Source organism: Gouania willdenowi, chromosome 11, assembly GCF_900634775.1.
Source record: "Gouania willdenowi chromosome 11, fGouWil2.1, whole genome shotgun sequence".
NCBI lineage: Eukaryota > Metazoa > Chordata > Actinopteri > Blenniiformes > Gobiesocidae > Gouania > Gouania willdenowi.
The window spans coordinates 31,016,341-31,043,609 of record NC_041054.1 but is presented as its reverse complement, the minus strand read 5'-3'; the positions used below and the strand labels follow the sequence as shown (position 1 = coordinate 31,043,609).

Below are 27,269 nucleotides of genomic sequence, written 5' to 3'. Positions count from 1 at the left end.
TCTACTTCCAAATAAATTTGTTGAAATGTGTTCATTTGCATCGATGCCAATATTTGTTTGGATATGATGCACTAGTTTAAAATTACTCCCAATTTATGCTTCATTTTAATAAATAATTCCCATAAGAAGTTTTTATTCATTCTTTGAATATTGGCAAAATTCAACAGCTGAAGTTCCTGTGGAAATTAACCAGATATTTTACACCCCTTCACAACCTGACTGAGATATACAGTACAGTACACAACTGCCATGTTTGGTTATTTACACAATGATTCATGTTTTACCTGTGGGCCAATTTGAATGTTTAAAAGGGCCGGATTTGGCCCCCGGCCGTCAGTTTGACATGTATGTTAATCTAAAGTGTCTATACAACGTTTGTTTTTTTAATGAAATAAACCGTTTAAAAACGATTAGTGGAAGCTCTGCAGGATAAACTAAGCCTGACTTTAGCTACACTGACTGCATCTCCATGGCAACTGATGTGTTTTCTCTTTGATGAAACAGATATTACTGTCAGGTTTGTTTATCAGCTTCAGAGTCAACTGGTGCCTCATATATAAATATTATATATAAATATATTTAGATTTAACATTTGATTAACTTGTACAATGATGAATCAACACAAAAAACAAACAATGAAAGCACGTCTTCAGGTTTCACTAGAAGTTGGTTTATTTAAAAAAAAATGACAGACTTGGCATTTTTCCAACATGCTAATTCTACTTCCTGTTTGATCTTCTTAATATTAATTTGGTTAATATCATGAAGTGGTTACACTGAGTCCATCAGATTAGTGAGTTACAAAGTAAAGAGACAAACGACACAGACGAGTGACTTCTAGTGAGGACTGACATTTATTCCAAATATGTTCATTAAAGGAAAGTTTCACATAAACGCAGTGATGTCATCAACAGCTGACACTGTTTAAAGATGGACTCAAAGTTTTTAAGGAGTTTAATCACTTTTAAAAAAACATGTTTGTTTATGACAGAGTGAGCGACTTTTTGGAAGAATAAAAAAAAAAGAATTTATTATAAATGTTAGAAAATTAAAAAAAATGGATTCAAAGCTAAGCATAAGTTTCCTTTATGAATTTAAGTTGGACAACAAAGAGTCGTGTAAACAAGTCTTAAAGGAACAACATCAGCAGTGTGATACTCTTTTCTACCACAGGAGGGAGTAGTGAGTCACTGACAGGGTGAGAGAAGCATCAGTGAGGGAAACCTTCAGAGCTGCTGAATCACCATGGTGATAAAAGACACAATCATCACCATGGTGATAAAATACACAATCATCACCATGGTGATAAAAGACCTTTGGTACAATGGTGATAGAGAAATAAAAGACCTTCGTCACCATGGTGATAAAAGGTGATCATCTAAAGCGTAACAGCGTGACGACTGTAACACATACACTAAAGATCATTAAAAGCAGGCGGAGCTTAGACAAACACTAAATATGAAAGCTTGTTACGGGCAAAGATTAGTGTGTACTAAGATGGAGAGGAGGGAGTGAGATGATTGGATGTCCAGGAGGAGGAGGAGGAGCTCCTCACAGAAGAATGCAGCTGCATCCTCTCTGGCCGCTGAGGAGGCCGTGCTGCGAGGAGGCCACGTTCTGGATCAGCTTCCAGAAGTGACTGAAGGAGATGTTCTCTCCATCACCGACTCCCATCTGCTGCAGGATCTTAGACAGACCGTCTCCTGAGCCCAAACCCTGTGGACCACACCCACAGCTCATTCATTCATTCACTCCATAACCCTCTACAAAAGTGGTTCCCAATTCAGGGGTCGCACGATAATTCCAGAATGCTCCTTGGGAGGCGATAACGACAGATTTACGGCTCTCACATTTGCAAGTCACTTTACGTAAGACACGCAGTAATTAGCTCATATTAACATGCTGCGTTAAGGCTCGGCTTCGGCCTGAGCTGCTCTGCGCACTCGGCCTCCCCCGTCAAGTGACGCGTCTCACGCTCAGGCCTCGCTATGCGTTCGTTCGGCTTCAGGCTGTGGGCGCGCGCCTGCCCGCACCGTCTCTAAATACAGATCACGTGTTAACGTGGAGGATGATCTCAGAGTAGCTGTAGAAAAAAATAAAATCTGTTTTATTTTTTTCCAAATTACGTTTTATTTTTTACCCAAATTCTGGTTTCAACTTTTTGAAATTCCATTTTTTTTTTTTTTTTCAGAAATATTTATTATTTTTTTGCAGAAAATACTAGTTTTTAACTCCTGCGCGGAAACAAAATAAATACTAATAAATAAAAAAAACCAATTTAACACAAATGTGTGTGAAAAATAAGTAGATATAAGTTGTAGTGACATGGATTATTCTGACTGTTCCTTTTTAATTATTTATATGTCATAAATGCATTAATTTCACCTGATTTCCTCTCAGGGATCAATGATTTGCTGAATCTGATCAGGTTTATTGATTAAGTTTTGATCAACTTAGTTTAAATGAACCTAATTTAAATGATCCTATCTTCTGTAGCTCTGATGAGATGTTATTAGAATGTAACATTCTAATAACGTTGCTCCTTTTATTTAGTAAAACGTTGTCCTAAAAGAACTAAAGGACAACACAGACTGAGCTATTCTTAGTTAGTCAGACACAACAGGTCAAACACTGAGCAGGTGAAGATGATTAAAGCTGATCACGTTCTCACGCTGTGCTACACCAAAAACAGACGGAGCTTTACAGGCACAGCAAAGTTAAACGGGCACTGGTGGCTCTGGAGTTAGGAGTCAGTGATGATTGTTTTTAGACGGTGTTTTGGTGGTTTAGGCAGAGTTTAATGCAACCAGGACAGGAAGGGGGCGATGCACTTAATAAGTGGTCCACGGAAACATTTCCCCATAAAAAAATGTTCCTTGCCTCATGGAGACAGCGTTTCATGCCGATTCTGTCCATTTCCACGTTTAACCGTTTTCATTGGTCGATTCCATGATTCCATCCGTGATTCTTTTAACATGGGTTTTATAGAGCCCTCTAGTTGAGTCTAAAATCAAACCCAGAATAGACACTAACCCTACTTTAGACCCTAACCCTGGTCTGGATCACTCACCTTCACCAAGTTGGGCATCTGAGAGCTCAGCAGACCTTTGAACTCATTGGTGTTCAGAGTTCCACTGTTGTTAGAAGAAGCAGAATGGAACTGAGTTACCAGGGTGTTGATGGCCTTCTCCAGATCTGAGTACTGCACAGATAAGCAGAGAAGACGTAGGCGGGGCTCATTAAACATGATTAATAACACGTCAACTAAGGTCACGCGACAACATCGACCTGCCGTGCGCGAACACACGCACACGCACACACACACACGCACACACACACACACACACGCACACACTCTTCTATTTCTGATGAACGTAATCAGATAGAAACAGGGTGAACATACGACTCTTCTCCTCCTTCAGCAGAGGGAGGAGTTAGACTTTATGTACATAGAGACATCAACTGTGTCCTAATAGTCCTTTCCTATCCACTTTTCCTTAACCTAGGAAGTGGAGTTAAACTCAATGCTTCCTTTATAACTTCCTTTAGCCTAGGAAACACTGATGCATCCTTTACCAAAGGAGACCACATAATGATGACCCACAATTCATTGCAACGGCAACATTTAAAGGGACCCGCTCATCAGAGCGTTCATGGAAACTCACAAAGACTGAAAAGAGAACATATAAGTTACTAATGCAATAATCTAAAACCCATATATTATTATGTGCAGCCATATTATCAGATTATAACTGACATAAAACAGACACTCTGTGGTTCAAGAAAAAAATGGATCAGAGACATTTTGATATTTGTGACTCTGTGTTTCTATAAAGAGCAGATTCTGGTCTAATCAGAGGGTTCATCAAGCTTTAGTTACCTTTAATGAAAAGTGGATAGGAAAGGAGATAGGAGGGACTATTCAGACACAGCCATTGAGTCCTGCTGCTGATTGGAGAGATGTCTCTATGTGGCGGCCATCTTGGTACAGGCCCGTGGGTTCTACAGCATATTAGAGTCAATGCTGTGTTTATCCTAATAAAGTGATTGTTGATCGATCGTTTGTTAATATTTATTCACACAAGAATAAATAAAATGAAATAAACCCATAAATAGCTGTATTTAGAGAATAGCATTTCATTATTATTTCCTCCACTAACAAGCTCATATTTACAGCATATTTTTATCTATTTGTTTGTCCATTAGCAGGATTAGCTCATAAGTAATTAATGGATTGTGGCCAAGTTTACAGTTACTCAGAATAATCCAGTGGTTGTACAGTTAGTCAAAGTGCTCCGTCAGAACCACGCCCTTCAGTGATAGAACACAAGCCAGTGCAGGCCCTGTTTACCTGATGCAATCCTGCCTCACACAGAAACAGCTTTTGTCTCACGTTTATAGTTTTACTCCCACATGACCACACCCCAGAGACACAGAACGATATGGAGCTCCTTAAAGCAGCAGCGCTTTATTCTGCTTTATTCCTAAAGAAATTCATTGTAAATGTCTCAGGAACAGAAACCACACCCTATGTTCCGTTGTGTTTAAAACATTATGTTTTAAAGCTACGCTATGCTACGAATAAAACATGACTTCATAGAAAAGCTTTTATCTTCTGCTGCAGAAACACTTTATTCTGTTTCTGTCTACACATGTAGCCTGTTAGCATACACACAGTTAGCATTATGCACTGTAGATTAATACACACCAGGTGAACAGGGCCGGCTATGCTAAGAGGCTAACAGCTTAAACGAGTCATCCTCTCATTGGTCCAAATATTCAGTATAAACCAGTTGAGGATTATCAAACTGCAGACCAGTTACAACCCGTCCCCATGAACTGTATTATGGTTTAGAAGATGGTGCTAATGGTTTAAAACCCAACATGAACATGTGAGGTTCATTTCTTTTCATATTTGATCATGTGACGTAGTCTTAGGAACATAAAACTCTTCATAATCTTAGAACTCTTTATTTCACTTTCATTTCTTTTTTCAGTGGCTGCTGATGTTGACCTGCTCAGGGTCAAAGGTCACCCCCAGCTTACATTGGGTGTTGACCAGGGCCGTCAAACTCATTTTAGTTCAGGGGCCAAATACGGACCAGTTTGATCTCAAGAGGGGCCACAGAGTTTAGGTAAAACAAACAAACATTAAATCAGCATTAATGTGCCCTTGTTTGTCATTTCATATATATATATATATATATATATATATATATATATATATATATATATATATATATATATATATATAATAAGTATGTAAAGCACCTGCAGTATCCAAACAATAAGTGACAGGTATCAGTCCCTGCAGAATCTTCACTTAACATTTTCTTGGTTTTAAGAACTTAATTTAATTTGGGGTATTTTTGAGGAACAATTTGAGGAAAACTTCTGAATTTCGGAAAAATGAATAGTTTGAAATGAAAAAGGACAGCCATCAAGTGATCAAAGCAGCAGAAATGATATGAGAGCACCTGCAAATATTGTGGAGTTTCTGGGAATGAGTGTGATTGAAGGACAGATTTCTACAACTGAATTATTCTTTTAAATTTACACAATGATTCATGTTTAACCATCATTGTTACATCCCCTGTGGGCCACATTTGATCCTCTAAAGCAGAGATAGGCAACTTTAATCACAGCACGGCCACAAAAATGTGTTGATCAGACGGTCACATGATCAACATTCATGTCAGCATTTAGAATAATAACGATCTGAGCATTAATACAGTAAAGAACAAAGTTTTTATAGTCATTTTGTGTGTTTTTCTCTCATTCTGCGTATGTTTGTTGTTGTCTTGCTCATTGTGAGGCATTTGGTGTATTTCTGTTGTCCTTTTGTGTATTTCTCCTGTAAAATACATGTTTTTGGGAATCATATTGTATTTGTGTGTCATTTGGAGTAATTTTTGTGTATTTCTGTTTTTGCTTTGCTTGTTTCTTAGTACTGCGGGTTTGCTGAGTCATTTATTGTGTTTTTCTTGTCTGGTGAACTTTTATTGTCATTTTCTGAAACTTGGTATAATTTTCTGAGTAATTTTGTGTATTATTGTTGTCGTTTTGTTCATTTTTATAGTAGTTTCTGTGGTTTTATCTTGTCCTTTCCTGAAATTTCCTGCAATGTTTTATTTCTGTGTGTATGTGTATGTCTTGTTTTGTGAATTTTTCTGTCATTTTGTACATTTACTTAAGGGGCCGCATAAAATTAGACCGAGGGTTGAATCTGGTCCCCAGACCACGTTTGACATTCAACAAAGTGAATAATCTAACTGTGAGTGCATGTCTGGTTAGGTTTCAACCAATGTTTCAGCGTAGTTTTAAATGCTAAATAGGTAGCACATGTTCTGACATGGGCTGGTAGCCTGTCAGTCTTGGTCCTACCTTAGATGTGAGATTTCCATAAATGTAAAAAAATTAAAAATAACTATAAAAATAAGTTTATTTAGAAGCCACGAAATCAGTGTTTTTCAAACATTGGGGTTGGGACACCACCTGAAATATTAAAATAGATTTTACAAATTTTATTTATGCCGCAAGAAATGTATCTGATCTCAAACATGATGAAAAACTAATTATAGTTAAAAAAAAAAAAAAAAAAAAAGTTGTTGGGGCCTAAAGAAATTCTTGATATCAAAATGGGGTCACGACCCAGAAAAGTTGGGAACCACTGCACTGAATACGGTTTATTTCCACTTATTTACAACATGAGATTCTTTAAAATGTGTGTTATCACTCGTTCATTCTATCATTATGATCTATAGATGTTTTTAAAGTTCTCTAAGCAAAATGTTGTAGTTGGAAAAAAAGGGCATAAAAGCAGTGCACGTGAACCAGTGCACGCGCTCATTAGCAAAGGAATGTTTCTGATTATAAACGAACCAAAGTCAGCTGAAGGAGAACATGTAAAATACACACAGGACGATAATAAACACAAAAAGTGGACTTTCATAAACCAATGAGTGAAGTCACTTCCGGGTCCGCTGACCAATCAGAAGCTTCCTTCAGGTGACACGGTGGACGGGTGCGCGTGCCCGCGCTCCAAGGGAGGGGCCGCGTGCGTTCATGTGAAAGTCGCGAAACAAACTTGAGGAAAAAGTTTGTTTCCCTGAACCCCGGAAACTGAATAAGTCCATTAGTCCCTCAGAGACACGTGACCGTCACTGTGCTCGTGCTGCTCGTCGTAAACTTTGTCCAAACGTCGAAGCAAAAAATGGCTGAAAAGTTTGTGTGCGCATCGCTCACGCACGAATCTGTCTTTAAACGGACAGTGTGTGTGTGTGTGTGTGTGTGTGTGTGTCTTACCTGAGGCATGGTGAGGACCGAGCAGTGGACGGCCGTCTGTTAGTCTGTCAGTGTCAGTCTGTGCGGCTCCTGTGTGTGTGTGTGTGTGTGTGTGTGTGTGTGTGCCGCTGGCAGCAGGCCTGGATCCTCCTCCTCAGAAGGCAGATCTACACATGTGTCAAACTCATGGCCCGGGGGCCAAATCCGGCCCTTTGGAGCATCCAATTCGGTCCGCAGGAGAAAGTTAAAATGACAAAGAAAACATGAATCACTGTAAATGAAACCCAACAATATTTGTAGGTGCTCACAGTTTTCCTGGCGCTTTTTAAATTTTCCACAAATTATGACATATTTCCCTTCATTAAATAGAAATTTGTCATATTTGTCTAATTAAATTAAAGTGTAGATCCTGTTAGGACTGATATCTGTCACTGATTAGATATGGACACTTTCTTACATAATTTGTATTTTATGGTTACGTTAAAGTGTAAACTAGGGCACAAACATGTTAAAATTATTAGTTTTACAGCATAAAATATGGGATCAAACTGCTTCATATTTGGCCTCTGAACTAAAATGAGTTTAGTCTGTATCTGTGTCTGTAGTTAAATCTGTGTCTGTAGTTCAGTCTGTATCTGTAGCTCAATCTGTGTCTGTAGTTCAATCTGTATCTGTGTCTGTATTTCAGTTTGTATCTGACTGTAGTTCAGTCTGTATCTGTGTCTGTATCTCAGGCTGTATCTGTTTCTGTAGTTCAGTCTGTATCTGTATCTGTGTCTGTAGTTCAGTCTGTATCTGTGTCTGTATCTGTAGTTCAGTCTGTATCTGTAACTGTGTCTGTATCTGTGTCTGTAGGTCAGTCTGTATCTGTATCTCAGTCTGTATCTGTATCTGTAGTTCAGTCTGTATCTCAGTCTGTATCTGTAGCTCAGCCTGTATCTGTCTGTATCTGTAGTTCAGTCTGTATCTGTAGCTCAGTCTGTATCTGTAGCTCAGTCTGTATCTGTGTCTGTAGTTCAGTCTGTATCTGTCTTTAGCTCAGTCTGTATCTGTAGTTCAGTCTGCATCTGTGTCTGTAGTTCAGTCTGTAGTTCTGTCTGTATCTGTAGTTCAGTCTGCATCTGTGTCTGTAGTTCAGTCTGTATCTGTGTCTGTAGTTCAGTCTGTGTCTGTAGCTCAGTCTGTATCTGTGTCTGTAGTTCAGTCTGTGTCTGTAGCTCAGTCTGTATTTGTGTCTGTAGTTCAGTCTGTATCTGTGTCTGTATCTGTAGTTCAGTCTGTATCTGTGTCTGTAATTGTGTCTGTAGTTCAGTCTGTATCTGTGTCTGTAGTTCAGTCTGTATCTCAGTCTGTATCTGTAGTTCAGTCTGTATCTGTGTCTGTAGTTCAGTCTGTATCTGGAGTTCAATCTGTAGTTCTGTCTGTATCTGTAGTTCAGTCTGTATCTGTAGTTCAGTCTGCATCTGTGTCTGTAGTTCAGTCTGTATCTGTAGTTCAGTCTGTATCTCAGTCTGTAGTTCTGTCTGTATCTGTAGTTCAGTCTGCATCTGTGTCTGTAGTTCAGTCTGTATCTGTATCTGTAGTTCAGTCTGTATCTGGAGTTCAGTCTGTATCTCAGTCTGTAGTTCTGTCTGTATCTGTAGTTCAGTCTGCATCTGTATCTGTAGTTCAGTCTGTGTCTGTAGCTCAGTCTGTATCTGTATCTGGAGTTCAGTCTGTATCTCAGTCTGTAGTTCTGTCTGTATCTGTAGTTCAGTCTGCATCTGTATCTGTAGTTCAGTCTGTGTCTGTAGCTCAGTCTGTATCTGTGTCTGTCGCTCAGTCTGTATCTGTGTCTGTCGCTCAGTCTGTATCTGTGTCTGTATCTGCATCTGTATTTCAGTCTGTATCTGTGTCTGTAGTTCAGTCTGTATCTGTGTCTGTAGTTCAGTCTGTATCTGCATCTGTATCTGTAGTTCAGTCTGTATCTGTGTCTGTAGTTCAGTCTGTATCTGTGTCTGTATCTGCATCTGTATCTCAGTCTGTATCTGTGAGAAATGTCCTGGAGTCAAACTCTACTAAATAAGGAGGAGTAGAAGAAGAAGCAGGAACCAGTCTGACTACATTCCTGTTGTGTGGATCCTCCCTCAGGTCCATCAGATCAACACCAGCATGGACTGGTTCTACTGGGAGGATCAGCATCTACATGTAGTGGTAGTAAACCTGTGGTTCCCTAACATTCACAGTCCTGTAGCCTTTCAGATATTTAATCTGAACCCATGTACGTCCTGCACACGTAAAAACATAATAATATGTCATATACAGTGAAATGTGTCTGAGTTTAACTTCCTGTAGAGGAGTAATATATAATAATAATCCATTTAATTTATCATTCTACCAGCATTTTCAGTGAGAAACGATCTCTTATTTTGAAAAAATAAATCTTATTTTGTAAAAATAAACTTGAGTTGGTTGAACATATATCAGTAATACAACATATTGATCAATTAGAAACTGTGAAATACAGCTTTAATGAGAGGATGAACTGTCATGATTCAGAGTCTGATCGTTCTTCACACAAAGTCTGTATTTGGTTTTCATGTTTGTCAAAGCTAAAAATCTACTTTCACACAAAGAGCATCACAAACATGTTTGGCTAGCGCAAAACAATGTAGCTCTCGTCATAGTTACACTTTTTTCAAGATAGTTTGTCAGTCACCACTAGAGGGCAGTCTGACAGGACAGTGTGTCATTAGTGGCAATGCACGGAGGCTCCTGATTGAGTCACGAGGCTTGAAAGGAGATTGCGTCATTTACATTCATTTAAAGTGCGTTCACACCGAATGCGACTGAAGTGACTTGATTAGATTCAAAATCAATGTAAATGACGCGACCTCAAGCGACCCGATTTGCGCAATCCTGGCGTCTAGGTCTGTGCGACATAGTTGCTCAAAGTTGAAAAATTTGACTTTTCAAATGAGAACCCCCCCCGGCCATCACTGCAGAGCCGAGGCCGCAGCCCCTCCCCCACTACAGAGAGACGGGCTGTACACTTCCTCAACTTACCTGGGCAAAATGAAAGCATTGATATAAAACATTGATTTTGAATGTAATCTAGTCGCTTCAGTTGCATTTGGTGTGAACGAACCTTTAGAATGAAATCTAGTCTCCAGAGTGGTGGAAGTCACACCTTTACGGCGCTACAGTAAGTGACCTCCCTTTAAGAGACTCAAGCAAGTCCAACAAGTTACTCAAGGTTCAAAATGTTGAACTTTAAGCGATTTCGAGTGACGCTGTGTCGCGACATCCAATCAGTGATGAGTTTCTCCCTATGTCTCAAGCTGCGTTCCCATTACCCTTGGAAATGCGCAAAATCAAAATAGCGCAATTAAAACTGGTAATGGAAACGCTTGAATTTTGAACAAATGCTCAAATATCACTAAAAAGTTTTTACGCTTTCATGAGGAGGAATTTCAGACTTTTCCATATTCAAATGTACGGTTAAAGCTCAATGGAAAGATTTTTTACACAATTACATGTCACAGGACTTGACATACCTGGTCACATGACCACTTCTCTCTGAGAAAGCATGACGCGGTACAGGTGTACAGAAGAGGAGACCCAGACCTTTCTTAGCAGTGGACAGTATTAATGCTGTTTTCACACCGGACGCTGCGTGGATTTTAGAGACACAGGCACCATATTTGCTTCATATGTGCGTTTGATGCCAACCCTTTCTTTTTACCATCACCTATGGAGGACCCCAGTAAAATCAATGCTGTTTACCTTCTGTGGAAGCTGAAGCCATCAAAATGTTTGACTCCGGCGTTCCTGGTTCACCAGGTTAACCAGCGACACATCCAAGTCTGAGTTTCACTGCTTTCTTCAGGAGCTGAGCCAAATCCTTCCTGGTCCGGTCCCGATAAAAAAAAGTGGCCGTGTCGTAGAGCTCCGGGTGGTCATAAACCGCCACAATTTTCTCCTCCATGCTGAAATGGGTGAAAACACCAGTGTCCGTGTTGACGGCAGTAGCTTGGTTTACATTACAGATTTTCGCAAAATTAAATCGACATTTCTAAATGTTGACAAAGCATAATTGCGCTTTAAACGTGTTTCCATTTAAGGTTGTTTCGGGCTGAAGCCTCACAACTACGTGAAATCTCATCCTGTGAGACTTCTCTGAAGGAAGATGGACGCTCCAAACCTCCTCATATTAAACACTCCAAATTCCTTTGTTGTTTCTTGCGTTAGAAAAAAATAATGATTTTTAAGTCTAATGCTAAGAAATGTCTGGGTTTCCTCGTCTGTCCACACGTACCGTTGTACCATGTTTTCTCAGAGAGAAGTGGTCATGTGACCCGGTACGTCACATTCTGCAAAGTTTATTTGCAGAAAAAGTGTTAGCGACACATTTCAATATCGAAACGTCTGAAACAACATTTTTCACAATATTTGAGCGATTGTTTCCATTACCAGTTTTTATTGAACTATTTAGATTTTGTGCATTTCCAAGGGTAATGGAAACACAGCTATTGTGTTCCGTGCCTGCGCGTCGCACAAAACATTCGCTGGAGCTCAGCAGAGGATGTACTTTTTGCGGCAGCTGAAGAAGTTCAGTCTGCCAACAAAGATGATGGTGAACTTCTACAGCTCCATCATCCAGTCCATCCTCTGCTCCTCCATCACCATCTGGTACGCTGCAGCTACGGCCAAGGACAAGGCCAGACTGCAGCGTATCATCCACTCTGCAGAGAAGGTCATCGGCTGCAATCTGCCCTCCCTCCAGGACCTGTACGCCTCCAGGATTTTGAGGCGTGCAGGAAAGATTGTGGCCGACCCCTCCCACCCCGGTCATAAACTGTTTCAATCTCTCCCTTCTGGTAGGAGGTTTCGGTCCATCAGGACCAGAACCTCCAGACACAAAAACAGCTTCTTTCCCTCTGCCACCATCCACATGAACACACCCCAAGTCACCCACTGAACCCCCCCCCCCCCCCACCCGATCACCACCTCCACCAGCTTGATACCTGCTGCACTGTATATATATATATTTATATTTATATTTATCCTATTTATCCTTTATTCTCTATCTATCCTTTATTTATCCCTCATCCTTTATATTTATCATTATTATTATTATTATTGTTGCTGGGTTGTGCTTTGTTGTTCTGTTTTTATTTCTTTTATTTCTTTTTGTTGCTTGTTTTGTGCACCAACCACCAAGTCAAATTCCTTGTACTGTCCTCAAAACTGTACATGGCAAATAAAACATAAAACATTTCTGATTCTGATTCTGATATGTTCAGTTATGACTTTGTTTGTAATCTGGTCGCGTAAACATTTCGCGCCGCGTCCGGTGTGAACGCAGCATTAGTGCCACAGTATACTGTATGTGAAACAACAAAGTAATGCAGAGTTTTCTAAGGAGGTTTTTAGCATCCATCTTCCTGCAGAGAAGTCTCAAGGGATGAGGTTCCACTAGAGTTACCAGGCTCCTCCCCCATTAGAAATATTTTGAGAAATATTGTTTTTATTTTGCGAAAATCTGTCATGGAAACCCAGCTTCTGTCTGTAGAGCTGAGGCTGCACTGAGAGGGCTGCACACTTCCTCTACTTACTGGGGCTAAATGAAAATAGAATAATCTTTTAATAAGTCTTTTCAATTCTAAGGATATGTTGAGTGAACTCATCCTTTAGTAACTCTGTAAGTTGATCATTTAAAAGTAGAAGTGGAGCTGTCTATAAGTGCTGTAAACGTACGACTGTAGAAGAAGTGTTCAGCCCTCTCAGTGCTGCACACACACACTATTCACTGGTTGTCACGTCACTGGAGCGATGGAGCAACCAAAAAGCACGACTCATCACGGGCGACACGTTGGGTGTGAACACTGTTGCTAAATGCTTCTTCATGTGGATCTTGTTGGGTTCTTTCTTTCTTTCTATAAATGTTATATTGTTAAGCGCTTTGAGATTACTTTGTTGTATTCTGCACTATATACAGTTAATCAAGCTGAATTGAACAGACGTGTAAAGATGATTCTATTACAATTACTTTACTACTGATCAATACATCTGATTTACAGATTTACCCTAATTATTAAAATCTTTATTTAAAAAAAGGTTCCTTAAAGGAAGAAAAGAAAATGTTCTTCATTAACACTGTGCAGATAGTGGGAGTGAGTGAAAAACAATGTGTTTGTCTACTTTACAGGCTGAGAACCACAGGTTGAGAATCTCCCTGATGGTGAGATGTTCTTCACACAGATGGACCAGATGTTCACTTCCTTCCTGTAGTTCATTAAGGATTAAAACAACCTTTGATCAATATACACTTATTGATCCACTGCAGGCTTCACTCACAGTTTAGTCTCATCTCCTCATCACTGATCTAACAGATCCAGGAGGACCAACAGATCCAGGAGGACCAACAGATCCAGGAGGACCAACAGATCCAGGAGGACCAGGGGGTGTCAGTCAGTGAAGTGTGTGCTGAGCTGCAGCTGAAAGTCTTCCAGATGTTTCATCAGTGTCTCTCCCCTCCCTGCTCCTCTGGTTCTGGTTCTGAGGTCCACTGGTTTCTAGTTCTGTGCTGTTGACGTGATGGACCCCACACAGTGACTCTGGTTCCAGGAGGAGCTCCTCTAACATTGACTCTGGTATTAGGAGGACCTGCTCCATGGTCCCCCCCTCCTCCCCCAGACCTCCATCTGTGAGCTTGACTATCTGGACCTGGGTCCTTCCACAGGTCCAGGTGTTAGCAGACCTCTGGACCTGGTGTGAGCGCCCCCTGTTGGGCGGAGTGAGTGTACGCCCCCCCCCACAGTGAGAACAGGAACCTTCAGAGGACTGACTGTGAAGCCCCGCCCCTCCTCTGGGTGCACGCCCCTTGTGTTTGTGAGGAGGCGGGGCTTGTCCCTTTGCGTGCTGGTCCCTGAGCAGCATGAGGCTCCTCCTGAGGCGGCTCTCCCTCCTACGGGCGGCGTGGAGCTGCCTCAGAACGTTCTCTAAGGAGTCCACCACATGGTCGTAGCGTCTCCTCCACAGACCAGGACTCAGCAGGGCGTAGCTGTGCTCCTTAGCCAGGTGGAAGCCTGCAGGGGGGGGCAGGCGCCTCATGTAGCGGGATGGGGAGAGGGGGCGTGGCCCTGGAGAAGAGGCGGGCTCAGGGACCTGATCACATTCATTAGATGGACTGGTGTCCTCCTTAGGGGGGGGCTCACACTTCACAGCTGATGATGATGATGATCCATCTCTGCTTTGGATCCTACGAGAACGTCTTCTGATGACAAAAGGTCAGAGTGTTCACATGTATTATTATTATTATTATGGTACAATGAATAAAGAACATTTATATCATTTAGAATGATAAATAAACATGCTGTGATCATTATAAACACTCACTATGAGCCGCACTAAGTACACTAACCAGGGTTTTTCACATGGTAGAGGGATTAGAAGTGTGCCAATACATCAATTATTAGATTATTCGCGATTCGACACGTGACGAATCGATAACAGTTCATAAATGTTCAAAAATATATTATTTTTAATAATAACTAAATGACAAGAACATGGCCGCTGCTCACGAAACGAAAAGTTAAAGTCTCGTATGCCGCCCGAACACTTGTAGGAGCGGACCAGGTGAAGGAGGCGATAGCAGCAGCTAACTAATGCTACAATTACTGAGCGTGAGATCAATGAAAGATGCGTCCTCGTTGGGCGTATGTCCTCCACGGCGATGTCTGTCAGTGCCCAATCCTTTAGCAGGCCTGATTGATTCAGATCCTTTCAACGCATGCGCGTAGACTACGTCACTTTCTTTACCCGTAATAAACAGGTGGAAACTATTTGTGCAGTGCTGTGACTGCAGACTTGTTCAGTGGTGACAATACTGCGTTCCTGCAGTCCATTTTTGACAAAAACAGGGCGACTTCCACCCTCAGAGTGTGGTTGGCTGCTATCTCGACCAGTCATGCAAAGGATGGTCGAGGATCCTCAACCTGCCCATTTGCAAAACAGAACATCCAGTGCTTTAAGCACCGCCTCTGTCAGTCATCCAGGATTCATAGAACCGTAGTTACATACGTAACTTTCCTTTTATATGTTTTTAAAGCTTATTTGATTGTGCACAGCAAAATGTTTGGTTTCTTGAGGGATTTATGATGCTCATTTAAGTTTTGTTTGGAAGTTGGTTATTTATTTTTACTGAATAAGCTTTTGTGTTAGATCAGATTAATTAGTTGAACAAGCTAGTATTGTAGTTATTTTCATATATAATTATTTATTTTGTATTATAATTACTGTTGGATTTGGTGATTTGATATAAATAAAGATAACAGTGATACATTTGGTTACTTTAATTCATGGATACCGACACATATACAGTACCTTGTCGCCACAAAGTGATGAAAAGAAAAAAAAGATGCATAAAAAAATTGTGATAATCGTTGATTAATCGAATCGTAGCACCCTGAATCAAAATCAAATCGAATCGTGAGGTTCCTTAGAAGGCACACCCCTAAAGGGGATCACTCAGTACATTTATAAAAACACTATTTCCTGCATTTTGAGGCCAAATTTAGTGAAGTAAAGCTAAGGGTGTGCAAAAAAGCCCTATTATATATAAATATAATATGTTGTGTAGAATGAGAGTTAGTGTTGGCTCACCTCACAGAACTCTCCACTCCTTTCTGTCGTGCTGATGTTCTGTGTTTAGCTCCTGTAGAGATCTCAAACATGGTGGGAACAGCCTCTTCCTTCAGTCTCCTCACCCCACTGTGAGGAACACATGGTTTATTCCACTGTGAGGAACAGATGGTTTATTCCACTGTGAGGAACAAGACACACACACACACACACACACACACATAGACACACACACACTGACCTACAACCAGTCAACTCAAAGCTCTGTGGGGTGAAATGTTTGGAGCAGAAGTAGACAAAGTCCGTCTTAGGATCCCAGGACTTGGGTCGACGAGCGTTACTGATCCACAGGTGTCGTCTCGTGGCTCCTTTAGGTAACCTGTTCACACACAGGGTCAACGACAGGCTGGAGGAAACTGGAACCATCTCATCACAAGACAGGAGGTAGTTCCTCTGAAGACACTTTAGATTTCACAAAGCTCGTTAAAGCTAAAGCCTTATTCATAGTAGATATATAAAATGATCTGTGACATCACAGAGATAGAAACATCCAGTCTGTTCTTTACATCTGAAAAACACCGGGGGGGGTATTTCATAGTAGAGCCAGGCCTACGGTTTAAACCTGGTTTACCCAAGCCGTCCGTGACCACGCCCCCTTTACCCAAAGCGTTTAGCCTAAATGCACATCTTCATAAGACCCACGAGATTGATCACAGATTTACTGATTAGAGACGAGGGCGCATGCACTGCAGCTTTTACTGATCAAACAACCAATAGAAACCACTGCTGAGACCAACAGGATGTGACATCATCTGTTACTGAGCAGTGAGAATAAAGGACGGACACGTTTAAGAAGTTTCTGAGGTTTGAACATTTTAAAATTAGTAAAGGGTTAAAGTTGGTGTTATTTAGTCGATTTATCACAGAAAAAGACTGAAACATGTGATCACACACTGATCATGTGAGTTTTTAACAGTGTTTGATAAAAGATGATGATGTTTCTCACAATTCAATAATATCTCATTTATGGTCAGCAGGAGACAAGTGAAGGCTACAGTGATTGTGACGTTATTAGATATTCTTGTGTCTGTAATCTTCAGCAGATACCTCATTACTGCCCCCTAGTGGATGGTGGATGGATCTGAAAAACATGTGAAAAACTGAAAAACACGTGAAAATCTAAAAAGTACAAATGAAAATTGTAAATACTGTATATTTGTGGATTTGAAAAACATGAGAAAATTGTGGATTTATTTGTGAATATTTTTGAGACAAATCTCTCCCCATAGATTAAAGCTCTACTGTGCGCATCATCCGCGTGTGTCCGTGTATGTGTGGGCGTGTCCGTGCGCGCCAGTGTCCTCCACGTGTGTTTGTTCCAATATTACTGCAGGTCCCACATAATACCTCATTGAAATTTGAAAAGCGCGTCCTGGAATCAGTCTTTTGAATAAAATGTTATTTTTTGTCTCTACAGTGTGTGTGACTATTTAATAGTGAAGGATCTATATACAGTATATATATATCTATATACAGTATATATATATATACATATATATACACTGTATACCAAGCATGAGTAACTATAACTACATTTATCATCACCTTCACCAAGTCAATAAATAACTTTTGGTTTTAAAGTAGTTTTTTTTAAATTAACTTTAAAAACTAACTTTAGCCACGCGATCGCCCTATGCTGTGAAAAACTCCTAGTGAGAACCTGTACGCACTCAATATGTAAAGTCTTTTGTGACTGAACAGGTGTAACAGACGAGACCCTCAAACTAACCCAGGAATAACAAACCAGAACCTCACAGAAGAACTCTGAACATGTGCTCGTTGCCCTTCACACAAACACTTGGAGCCCACTCCATGGTCCTTATTAACTTCTTACCTATGAAACGTGATTCCAGCCTCACGAGTCTCACGGTTGTCCCTGGAACTGCAGCCGCCGACAGAACAATGTCTCGGCATCTGCAGAGAAAGGAAACGGTGAGTTATTAAACATCGTCAGTTATTTCTAATCCAACCTCAGTGTTTGACCTTCATCCAACGTTAGGATTAAATGTTTAGAAGACTTTTTAAAACCTCAAATGAATGTGTGTTTGTCCTTCAGCAGAATTAGTTTGAAGAGAGAAACAAACGTGTTGAGATGCTGGATTGTATCTACATGTGGACCATTAACCACAGTGAAGGAAACCTGGATGATTCATTTCATTTGAACAAACCACATTAGTACGACTGATGCCTCCTCTTCCTCAGCTAAACCAACCTGATCACATCATCCATCAGTGGATGAAAGGCTTTTCTAAGGGTGTACTAACGGCTCCATGGTCCCACTAGTAGAGGTGGGTCAAGCAACGCGCCAAACGGGCACGGTTGGCCACGCACATACACAACTCAATAGGTGCACAAAACGTGATGACGTTAGTACCGTGCAACGTTTTACTGCACATGAACGTTCCTCAATGGCAGTTATCACCATAGATATCTATAATAAAGGCCAGGGGTGCATCTGAATAGTCCCTCCTATCTCCTTTCCTATCCACTTTTCCTTAACCTTGGAAGTGTTTAAGTGGTGGTCATGATAAGGAGTGTTCCAATTCTCTAAAAGCTAAGGGAAGGAGGCTCAATGCTTCCTTTATAATCTCCTTAAGCCTAGGAAACACTGATACATCCTTTTCCAAAGGAGACCACATAGTGATGACCCACAATTCATTGTGGCGACAACATTTAAAGGGACCCGCTCATCAGTGTGTTCACAGAAACTCACAAAGACTGTAAACAGACACTCTGAGGTTCTAGAAAAATGAATCACAGACATTTTAATCAACATTATATTTTATTTAACATATTTCATTCACCTAGGAATGCTTAGTGTGGTTCTACATGTGTATGTCTACAACATTATGTAAGCCTATATCTGGCATAAATAGAACTATTTAATAAAATCCTACTTATTTTGGATTAATGTTGATTTGTGAGTGAAAGGTGAGTCAATGTGACGTTCTTTTAGTTTGACTTTAGTTTCTCGTAGCCTGGTAACCTCTTTACCTTTGATTTACATTCAAACCTTGTGATGTTTGACATTATATCAGTGGTTAGAGGCACAGGGGAAAGTGTTAAAATGTGCTTTTAGTCCATTTTAGGAAATTTGTAGTTTTTTTCACCACGGCAGACCCAACTAACGTTCACCACCATCTGATTATTACGTCACCTAGTGGAAGTGTGTCTGAACAACGTGATGGTCTTTCCCGAACTTCTTTAGAAAGTCTCCTAACACCTTTCCTTAACCACGTCATCCATAGGGTTAAGGAAAAGTGTATATGAAAGGAGATAGGAGGAATATTCAGATGTCTCGTCCACGCTGCCGGCCAATGGAGTTGCACGTTCTCACTGGCGGCCATCTTGGTCAGCTCGCTCACCCATAACATTGTGTAGTAGTGATGCATGTACTTTTTAAACAACAATAACTTGCTCAAATTTCTACTGATTTTCAAACTGTTTGGTTTGTTATATATACTGTATGTCCTTAAAACACTGCACTTATGGATAATTATTTTACACTTCTGGTCACCTACTTATTTCTCCATTGGACTTCAGACAAGTGCAATGAATATGTACACACACACAAGATATTTATGTCAAATCTATATATGAGTGAAAACTCCAAGTACAGAATAGCAACATGTATGTACGCTTTTATAATAGGAATATCACTGATATAATATACCCTTTGAAGATGAGCTGGAAAGTTGAATATGGATGGAACAACACCCTCTTTAAGTCGGACAGTCTGCCCCGTCCTGTCGAATTCCTCCCTTCTGAAGTGTTCGCTGCAGATCATTGTCCTGTTATTGGCAGAAAAATCCTTCCTTCTTAGGGCAAGTTCCCACTTCCTCCTCCTCTCTTTGGTTTTGGGAAACCTTAAAAACGTGAGAAATGTATCCAGATACATAAGTTATTGTCAACATCTTCAATCATCATTTCCTTTTACATTAAGGGTAAGGACACACCTATATACACCTAAATTATCATTTTTAGGGTAATTGTACAGTATGTATGTACTTTAAGAATAACCACATTAAAATATGTCCAAAACAAACATTCAGTGATTATGTAAACAAACATATTCTAAAAAGACTTGTGTCAACAACAAGCTTTAAATGCATTTATGTCAGCCCCGCTGTCCTTAGTAACAGGAAATGTATTGTGCATTCTTCCACTAAGTAACTAATGATTACCCTAAATATAGTCATAGTATTATAATATCTTACAGGTGAAAGGTGATCCCACGTGCTTTGGTTGCAACACAGCGGCGATTAGAGCAGCCATAGGCTGCACAAAAGTCTGGCATCTTCTTCACTCAGTAATTTCCTGTAGGAATCATAATGTAAGATGTTTTTGAGAGATATTTTTTTCTGCATTTTTCAATGTTAGGCTATGACACTCCGAGCTCTGTTGCGTTAGCTACATGTTGGTTTCTTTACATAACCCAGAGATGTCCAGAAAAAAAAATTGTATGCTTTAAAAAAAAGTATAAGTTTAGTCGGGGGGGCATGCCTCCCCCAGAAAATTTAGCAAAAATGATGCTATATGGTGGCTTTTGGTGCATTATATTAGTGTAATAGTGGCTTTTTTTCTGTCTATTGTATAGAACTTTTCTTAACATGATGTATTTTCTCACCTAGTTTTTGTTTGCATGATGCATTTACAAGTTAGAATCTGGTATCCATGATAATGATGACACATAATTGAGCATCATTATCAGTTTACCTCTTTTCAGTTGAAAATGTACCAACTTATAGTATAGCAGTAGTATGGGGGCTTGGTCTCATGCTGCATTCACACCGAATGCGTCTTCTGCAGCACTGTACACGTCTGCTGCATGAAACGTTCCACAGGATCACAAAATGTCCCCATTCGCTTCATATGCAAGTTAGAAGCGAAGCACCGCCCACCAGTGACACATCCAACTCGGTGAGTTTCACTGCCTGCTGAAGCGAGGAGCTGCGTTCCTTTTTCTCCTCTCATAAACATAAACCACCAGTGAAAAAAAGCTGGTGTGATTAGCGGCTAATGCTATGCTAGCTCAGTGCTACAGAGATAACTTTTACCTGCTACTACCACCTCCTCACTGATTCTCCTCCACGCCTAATCCTTCCTAGTCCGGTCCTGGTTATAAAGGCCGTCATACAGCTCCAGGTGGTCACACACAGCTTCTACTCCATGGTTGAATGGCCAAACATTATCGTCAACAAAGACTCTGATTGGCTGTCGTCATGCGAAACAGTCGCAGGAGTTCAATATTTTCAACTCTTGCAAATGTGCGAATATGACAAAAAAATCAGGATCTCGCTCGCAGGACCAACGCTCTAGACACGCGGATCTGACCAAACCAGTGCACAGTCTATCCATTGACTTTGTATATAATCTGGAAGTATGGACATGTCTTGCTGTCTGGCACTGGAACATATCTACATGATGAACAACTTTTGTGTAGTTTGCTTGTAGTTGGTTTTGGTAATATACTTAGTTGTATCAATGCATATTTTATATATATATATATATATTTATTTATTAATAACATATCTAACACAAGCACATTAATATTAATAATATATCTTACATACGTGATTTTCATAACCCAGTACCCTGGAGGCAGGACTTTTAATTCATGATTCATCGTGATATTGATCATGAATGTTTTTTTTTAAAAAAAAAAAAAATACATATTCAATTCCATACAGAAGAATTAAAAAACCCTTCAAAATCTACTTTTTTCAAATTTGGTTTGTGAATAATTCTTACCAGTAACTCTTTTCTTTGTGTAATCTTTCTTAAAGATAATGTTTATGTAACTTAGTTGAATTCTAAGATGCATTATGTTATTGGGGAAATGTTTAGAGAGAATGATTGTTTTCCTTCAGATGCAGCCGCCAGATATTAGTTTGGACTAGCAGAGGGCGCTGGTAACCCAGTGTTTGGTTGGGATGCAACTATTCGAGCAGTGAAGAAGAGATGCTATGCTCTAGCAGACAGAGCTAATAGAAAAACCTGACTTTTACAGATATTCTCATAACATTACAGATATTTTTTGGGTGCTAAAGGGGTATGGAATCATTTATGAACATGTTTAAGAGTAGAAGGCGGCCATAAAGAGAGTAGTAGGCCATTACGCCCGCCGCCTACGCTTCTGGAGATTCCTGAGAACACTAAGGTTCATGAAGCAGTCGGCTGGAATGGATCATGGTGATAAATCAGCCAAAACCCTTTTTCAATGTACGGGGCCACCCCCAGCCTAAGAAGATAAATGGTAAAATCACAATCATGGGACACAGTCATGCTTGTGGTTCTCACCTGCGTGTGAGCTGTTAGCAGGAGCAGCAGGCCTACTAAATTTTTGTTGTGACTAATTAGAATAAACATAACTAAGAAGTTATATTACTCTTGTCATCTGTCCTTGGAGATGTTTAATTAAAAGAATCAGGAAGGAGGTAGAGAAAACCTTACAAAAGTGGTGCTGTGACCTGGATTGGCTGATTTCTGAGCAAAGGATTGTCTGTTTTTTAAGAACAAGATGGAACAAAGCAGCATTCTCCAGAGGCTTACTGAACTGGAGACAATAGTGAGAAGACAAGAAACCAAAGAGGTAACTGGACAGCGCTGATGAAGGATGAAGTAAAAGTCACTCAGTTTGTAATAGAAAGATAAACAGTATAAAGTTCTTAAATCACTGTGTTAGGTTTGTTCAGGATTGATCAGTGCTCTGGACTCTGAGGCTGATGTCCGTAAAGAGGACGGACAGACGGAGTGGAGATCAGAATATCCTGGATGCAGACTGTATCCAGGATGTTCTGATCTCTGCTCCGTCTACAGTAAAAGTCAGACAGTTTGTAATAATAACATAACATCATGAAGTTACCAAATCACCACGTTGGATTTGTTCAGAAGTGATCACGTCCGTATTCTGACTCAAAGTCCGACTCGCTGTGATCGCTCTGTGGTAGTTCACAGTAAGAAGAGCGTATGAAGTGGTGTATCAGTGGTTACAGTAAAAAGTCACCATAAAGAACTGTAAATGTACTGATATGTAGACGTGGAGCAGTGAGGAGGAGACTTCATGTAGTAAAGGAAACTTATCAGTTGAAACACGGACATTTCTGTGAAACCTAGCTTGAGTACAGCAGCCCGCCTACCTGCCCGTTCTGATTGGCCGAGTCTGAAGGCATCCTCATCAGCCAATAGGGTGTGGCCTAATTCAGGCTGCAGCATTTGTGTGGATTTTTCTTAGAAAATTGCTAAACTATTGGAATGCAGCCAATAAAACAGCGCGCTTAATTCCCAGAAATGACGGTAAATGGTTTGGAAGGAGCTATCAGATCCAAGAAGATTGTGTTCATGATGAGAGACCTATAGGTGTGAGACCTGCCTGGAACACTCCTGGATTTGCACCAAGGAGAACGTCCCATCCTGCGGGTGCAGAAAGGCTTACAGGAACACCAGAGCGTACCGACATCAGTAGCAGCTGACCTTCACTGTCTCAACAACAACACTTTTCTGCACAGATGTGAAAAGAAAACGACGCACCGAACCACAAGCCCAGCTCCATATAAAGCTGGAAAATAGATTTTCCTCACTGGTGAAAGAGAATGAACAAGAGTTCTGCTCTAGTTCACTACACGCAACCTTACAGCATGATGACACAAGACAGAGCTTCAGGAAAACAGAAGTTACAGAAGAGAAAAAGAGGGATCCTCATACGCTGATCATTGGAGATGTGTCTGTGAACAATGCTCAGAAGGTTTCCAACAAAAATGTGAAAGTTATTTGCTTACCTGGAGACATGGTATCAGACCTGCTGTCAAGATCTTGCACATTGTGGAGGAAGAATTCTTGTCTGCTGCTTGTGCTGATCATTCTCTAGGTTTTATAAAAAACTTGAATCTGTTCTGGGAACAAAAACATATCTTTAAAGCAGATGGATTGTGTCTGAAGGAAGGAGTGAAACTTCTGAGATCCAACCTGTTCTACTACACCAGGAGCTCTGGTATCAGTGTGGATGAAGAGAAAGGAGAACATGCAACATCTGAGAAGGAAAAGAGCATGGAAGGGTTGCCTTCACAAAAAGAGGAGGAGCTGAGTTCACAGGAGATTGAGTCAGGATGCAAAGAGGATGAATCCAGCCCCCAACTGTGAGAGGGACCCACGTACCTTCTCTGAAACTGCTCCTCCACCCCCCACATTGAGTGTCTCTCCTACTCCTGAATCATTGGATTTGGTTGATCAGATGAAAGGAGAGATGGTTCTTGATGAGACTGGACTGAAGATGAAACCACTGTCCACAAAGAAGAGAAGAGCGCCACCTATCCCTCCTCTGATGAAAGGATGGTCCGATAATTAGAAGTGTTAGCTGTTCACTGAGCTGTATGTGATGTAGTACCTCTGATTGTAAGAATAAACTGAAGAAGTTCAATATTGCATATTAGAGTGTCTTTAGGTTGACACGATTAAATCATGTCAAAATGAGGATTAAAAGGATTATTTCTGTATTTCTTAATGTGTGTCTGACAGTCCCTGAAACTCTACACCAGGGGTGCACAAATTATTTTTATTGAAGGGCCAAAAATTCATAACATCAAATTATGGAACATTTAAATGTCATCAAAGACATTAGATGTCATTTAGATGACATGCAAATATAAAGTCAACAAAATGGGACACAACATACCTAAATATTACATAAACCACTGTACCGTTTAACATACATGTTGGTTGAAATAATTATTAACTATTGAGAGCAGAACATGCTCCAAAGTGACTGAAAAAGAATTAGAAAAATGTTGTATACAAAGAAAAACATTTGGTGCATGGAGAAACATAAAATACAAAACGGGGCAAAATGCTACATCCATGACAACAGAGAACAACCTTCTTAGACACAATCCTCAGTGCACATGCAGAGGCCTGTTGGTGGGAAACATGAAGCCGATTTGATGGCCCTGCTCCACATGTTTGGTTTGAACACTATGCACTGTTTCCATGACCTCAAGGTCAGCAAAGGAGTTGGTCTGCATGTGAAATATGATCATGTCTGTGACACCTCTGGATACCAAGGAGGGTGAAAGTATACAGTTAGAGACAGACACATGGAGAAACACAGACGTCTTCCATCTAGATGTTGGCTTGGTCTACTAAACTCCAATAATCCTCATTAAAATGATACTAGTCTTGTCATCTGTCCTTAGAGCTGTTCTATTAAAAGAACCGGTAAGAAAGTGGAGAAAACCTTACATTTTAAACAAGTTAAATCTGGTGGTCTCAGCCTTACACAACTATGCTGCATGATTCAGTCGTTTTTTAAGAGAAAAGCTGCAATTTTAATATTTGGAAATATCCAGAATTGTAGCCACGTTAATTACGTTTATAAGAAACCAAATAGTTTGTAAATCCGTCCAGATTTCAGCGAGATAAGAGTATTTACGTTTGTGCAGATCACTCACCTCCTCCCAGGAACCACAGACTCCACCAGAGCCTGTGTTAAGATGGCCGCTGATGATGACGTCAGAGACTCCGTCTGTGTTAAGATGGCCGCCGGTAATGACGTCAGAGATCCCGCCGTAACACATCTAGTGTTTATTATAAACATCTATGGTCCCGACCGGGTTAGGTGTTCTGCCTAAGTTACCATGGTAATTTAGCCCGCTAAGAAGTTAGCCACCGTCGTAGTGCAGCACACACGAATAAATCCCGGAAGTTAGCGCGATAAGAGGAAATTAAATAACATACCTAGAGGGTGTTATCGTTCAACTGGTGACCGTGTTATCTGATGCTTCCCGTTAAACACCCACATCACACAGCTGCAGTTTGTGTGATTAAAAACACTTCTGGTTAAAGACAAACAACTTTCACAGCCGCTGAAAGAAGATCGAATAATTAGAAAAGCTATGATGTTATACGTTGGCGATCATCAGGTAAACCGGACACCAGCTGAGCCGTTACACGGACCAGAGGAAGGATAGTAAGGACCAGTGTCGGACCGGGACAGGAGCTGATAATGAGCGGACGGAGGAGAACAACACGAACACGTACCGCACTACTACTATTACTGCTATCGGACCTCACGAAGATGGCTGCTCTGTTTTCCACTCCTCCGTAGCGGCCATTTTGGTTTTTGAAGAGTCAAAACTTTATTAACACAGCAGAGCAGCTTTCCTCCTCACATACAGAGTAATTCATTTTAATAGAAAAACGGACTGTTTTGAGGAGATAATCATGTCATTTATTTCTGTTTAATAATGTTATTGTTTTACCACTTTATTTAGCTCACTGCTGGCAAATATAATAATCTGTGACAATTTTCTTGGCCTTAGACATAATTTTATAATAAAAATGTTTATTTAAATTACTTAAAAAGGTGACAACACTAATGCATTTAAAATTCCCTGATAACTTTACATACAAAAGTGTTAGTATTTTTTGGATTATAAGGCGCACCGGATTATAAAGTGCACTATCAATGAATGGGTCTGACTGGGTCTATTTTCATACATAAGGCGCACCGGACTATCAGGCGCACCGGTTTATTATTATTATTATTATTATTATTATTATTATTATTATTATTATTATTAAGACACATTAAGCAAAACAAAATAGTCAGATAATTCAAACTTTATTCAACTCATTAACAATAACTCTCAACATTGTTCAGGTTTAACACATAAAATACAGATACATTACACTCATTTTTTCAGTTCAGTATGTTGAAGCACAGTACAGGTACATATCGCTTCACGAAGCGCCTGACTACGGTTGCCCTAAAGTGCCAAAAATCCATCAAGCAGTGCAGCTTCATAATTTACCAAAGTTGTACTAAAACATTTTGACATATTAATTTCATACATAAGACGCACCTGATTATAAAAATTAAACGATTTTAAGTGCGAATTATAGTTTGAAAAATACGGGACACTCCATAACAACAGTAGTTTCAATCTGCATTTCTTTTAACAATGTAGTCATACAATACATTTCCTGAAACAGTGAAGTTATGAAAAAATTCCAAATGTTGAATATTTTTAACTAAGATGAATGTGAAAACATAAGGGGCCACAAAAATGAGATTTTCTGATCTGAGAACCATATGATCAACATCCACAACAGCATTAATAGAATAATGAGCATTAAAAAAGGAAACAACAATGAGTTTGTGTTTGTTTTTATTTGTAATTTATTGTTTAATTTTGTGTAATTTTTCTTTCATGTTGTGCTTTCTGTTTCTGTCTTGTGTGTATTTTTGTATATTAATTTTTTGTGTTTTGTTGTCGTTTTGTAATTTTTCTCAAATTTTTGGCGTT

The 27,269-nt window shown here is 40.0% G+C and overlaps 2 protein-coding genes across 8 annotated transcripts; both read right to left on the bottom strand.

Moving 5' to 3' along the window:
* Positions 1-835: 835 nt before the first annotated feature.
* Positions 836-7,457, bottom strand: s100v2 (S100 calcium binding protein V2). The gene is made up of 3 exons (XM_028461973.1): positions 7,306-7,457; positions 3,071-3,202; positions 836-1,716 (listed from the first exon to the last, which is right to left on the bottom strand). The coding sequence occupies exons 1-3, from the start codon at positions 7,312-7,314 to the stop codon at positions 1,552-1,554; spliced, it is 306 nt and encodes a 101-aa protein (XP_028317774.1). The 5' UTR covers positions 7,315-7,457; the 3' UTR covers positions 836-1,551.
* A 5,843-nt stretch (positions 7,458-13,300) lies between these two features.
* On the bottom strand, positions 13,301-26,097 carry LOC114472608 (uncharacterized). Of its 7 annotated transcripts, XM_028461924.1 has the most exons (8): positions 23,935-24,017; positions 23,748-23,861; positions 20,187-20,286; positions 19,643-19,835; positions 17,804-17,883; positions 16,151-16,288; positions 15,931-16,038; positions 13,301-14,542 (listed from the first exon to the last, which is right to left on the bottom strand). In XM_028461924.1, the coding sequence occupies exons 3-8, from the start codon at positions 20,264-20,266 to the stop codon at positions 13,738-13,740; spliced, it is 1,404 nt and encodes a 467-aa protein (XP_028317725.1). In that variant the 5' UTR covers positions 20,267-20,286; positions 23,748-23,861; positions 23,935-24,017; the 3' UTR covers positions 13,301-13,737. The 7 variants fall into 7 exon arrangements, 6 of the variants coding, with proteins under 6 accessions (XP_028317725.1, XP_028317727.1, XP_028317724.1 ...); XR_003675153.1 differs by lacking the exons at positions 20,187-20,286; positions 23,748-23,861; positions 23,935-24,017 and adding an exon at positions 25,413-26,070 and having other exon boundaries at positions 13,301-13,551; positions 13,624-14,542; XM_028461926.1 differs by lacking the exons at positions 23,748-23,861; positions 23,935-24,017 and adding an exon at positions 26,002-26,097.
* Positions 26,098-27,269: the final 1,172 nt, after the last annotated feature.

Bases quoted from the DNA above. Each gene is read 5' to 3' on its own strand.
- LOC114472608 (XM_028461921.1), bottom strand. From the start codon at position 25,558: ATGTTTATAATAAACACTAGATGTGTTACGGCGGGATCTCTGACGTCA. The intron at 19,836-25,412 runs GTGAGTGATCTG...CACGTTTTTAAG, and splicing joins TCTGTGGTTCCTGGGAGGAG to GTTTCCCAAAACCAAAGAGA. The intron at 17,884-19,642 runs GTATATTATATC...CTTTCTCTGCAG, and splicing joins TTCCAGCTCATCTTCAAAGG to ATGCCGAGACATTGTTCTGT.
- s100v2 (XM_028461973.1), bottom strand. The intron at 1,717-3,070 runs GTGAGTGATCCA...TGTGGTCCACAG, and splicing joins AGATGCCCAACTTGGTGAAG to GGTTTGGGCTCAGGAGACGG.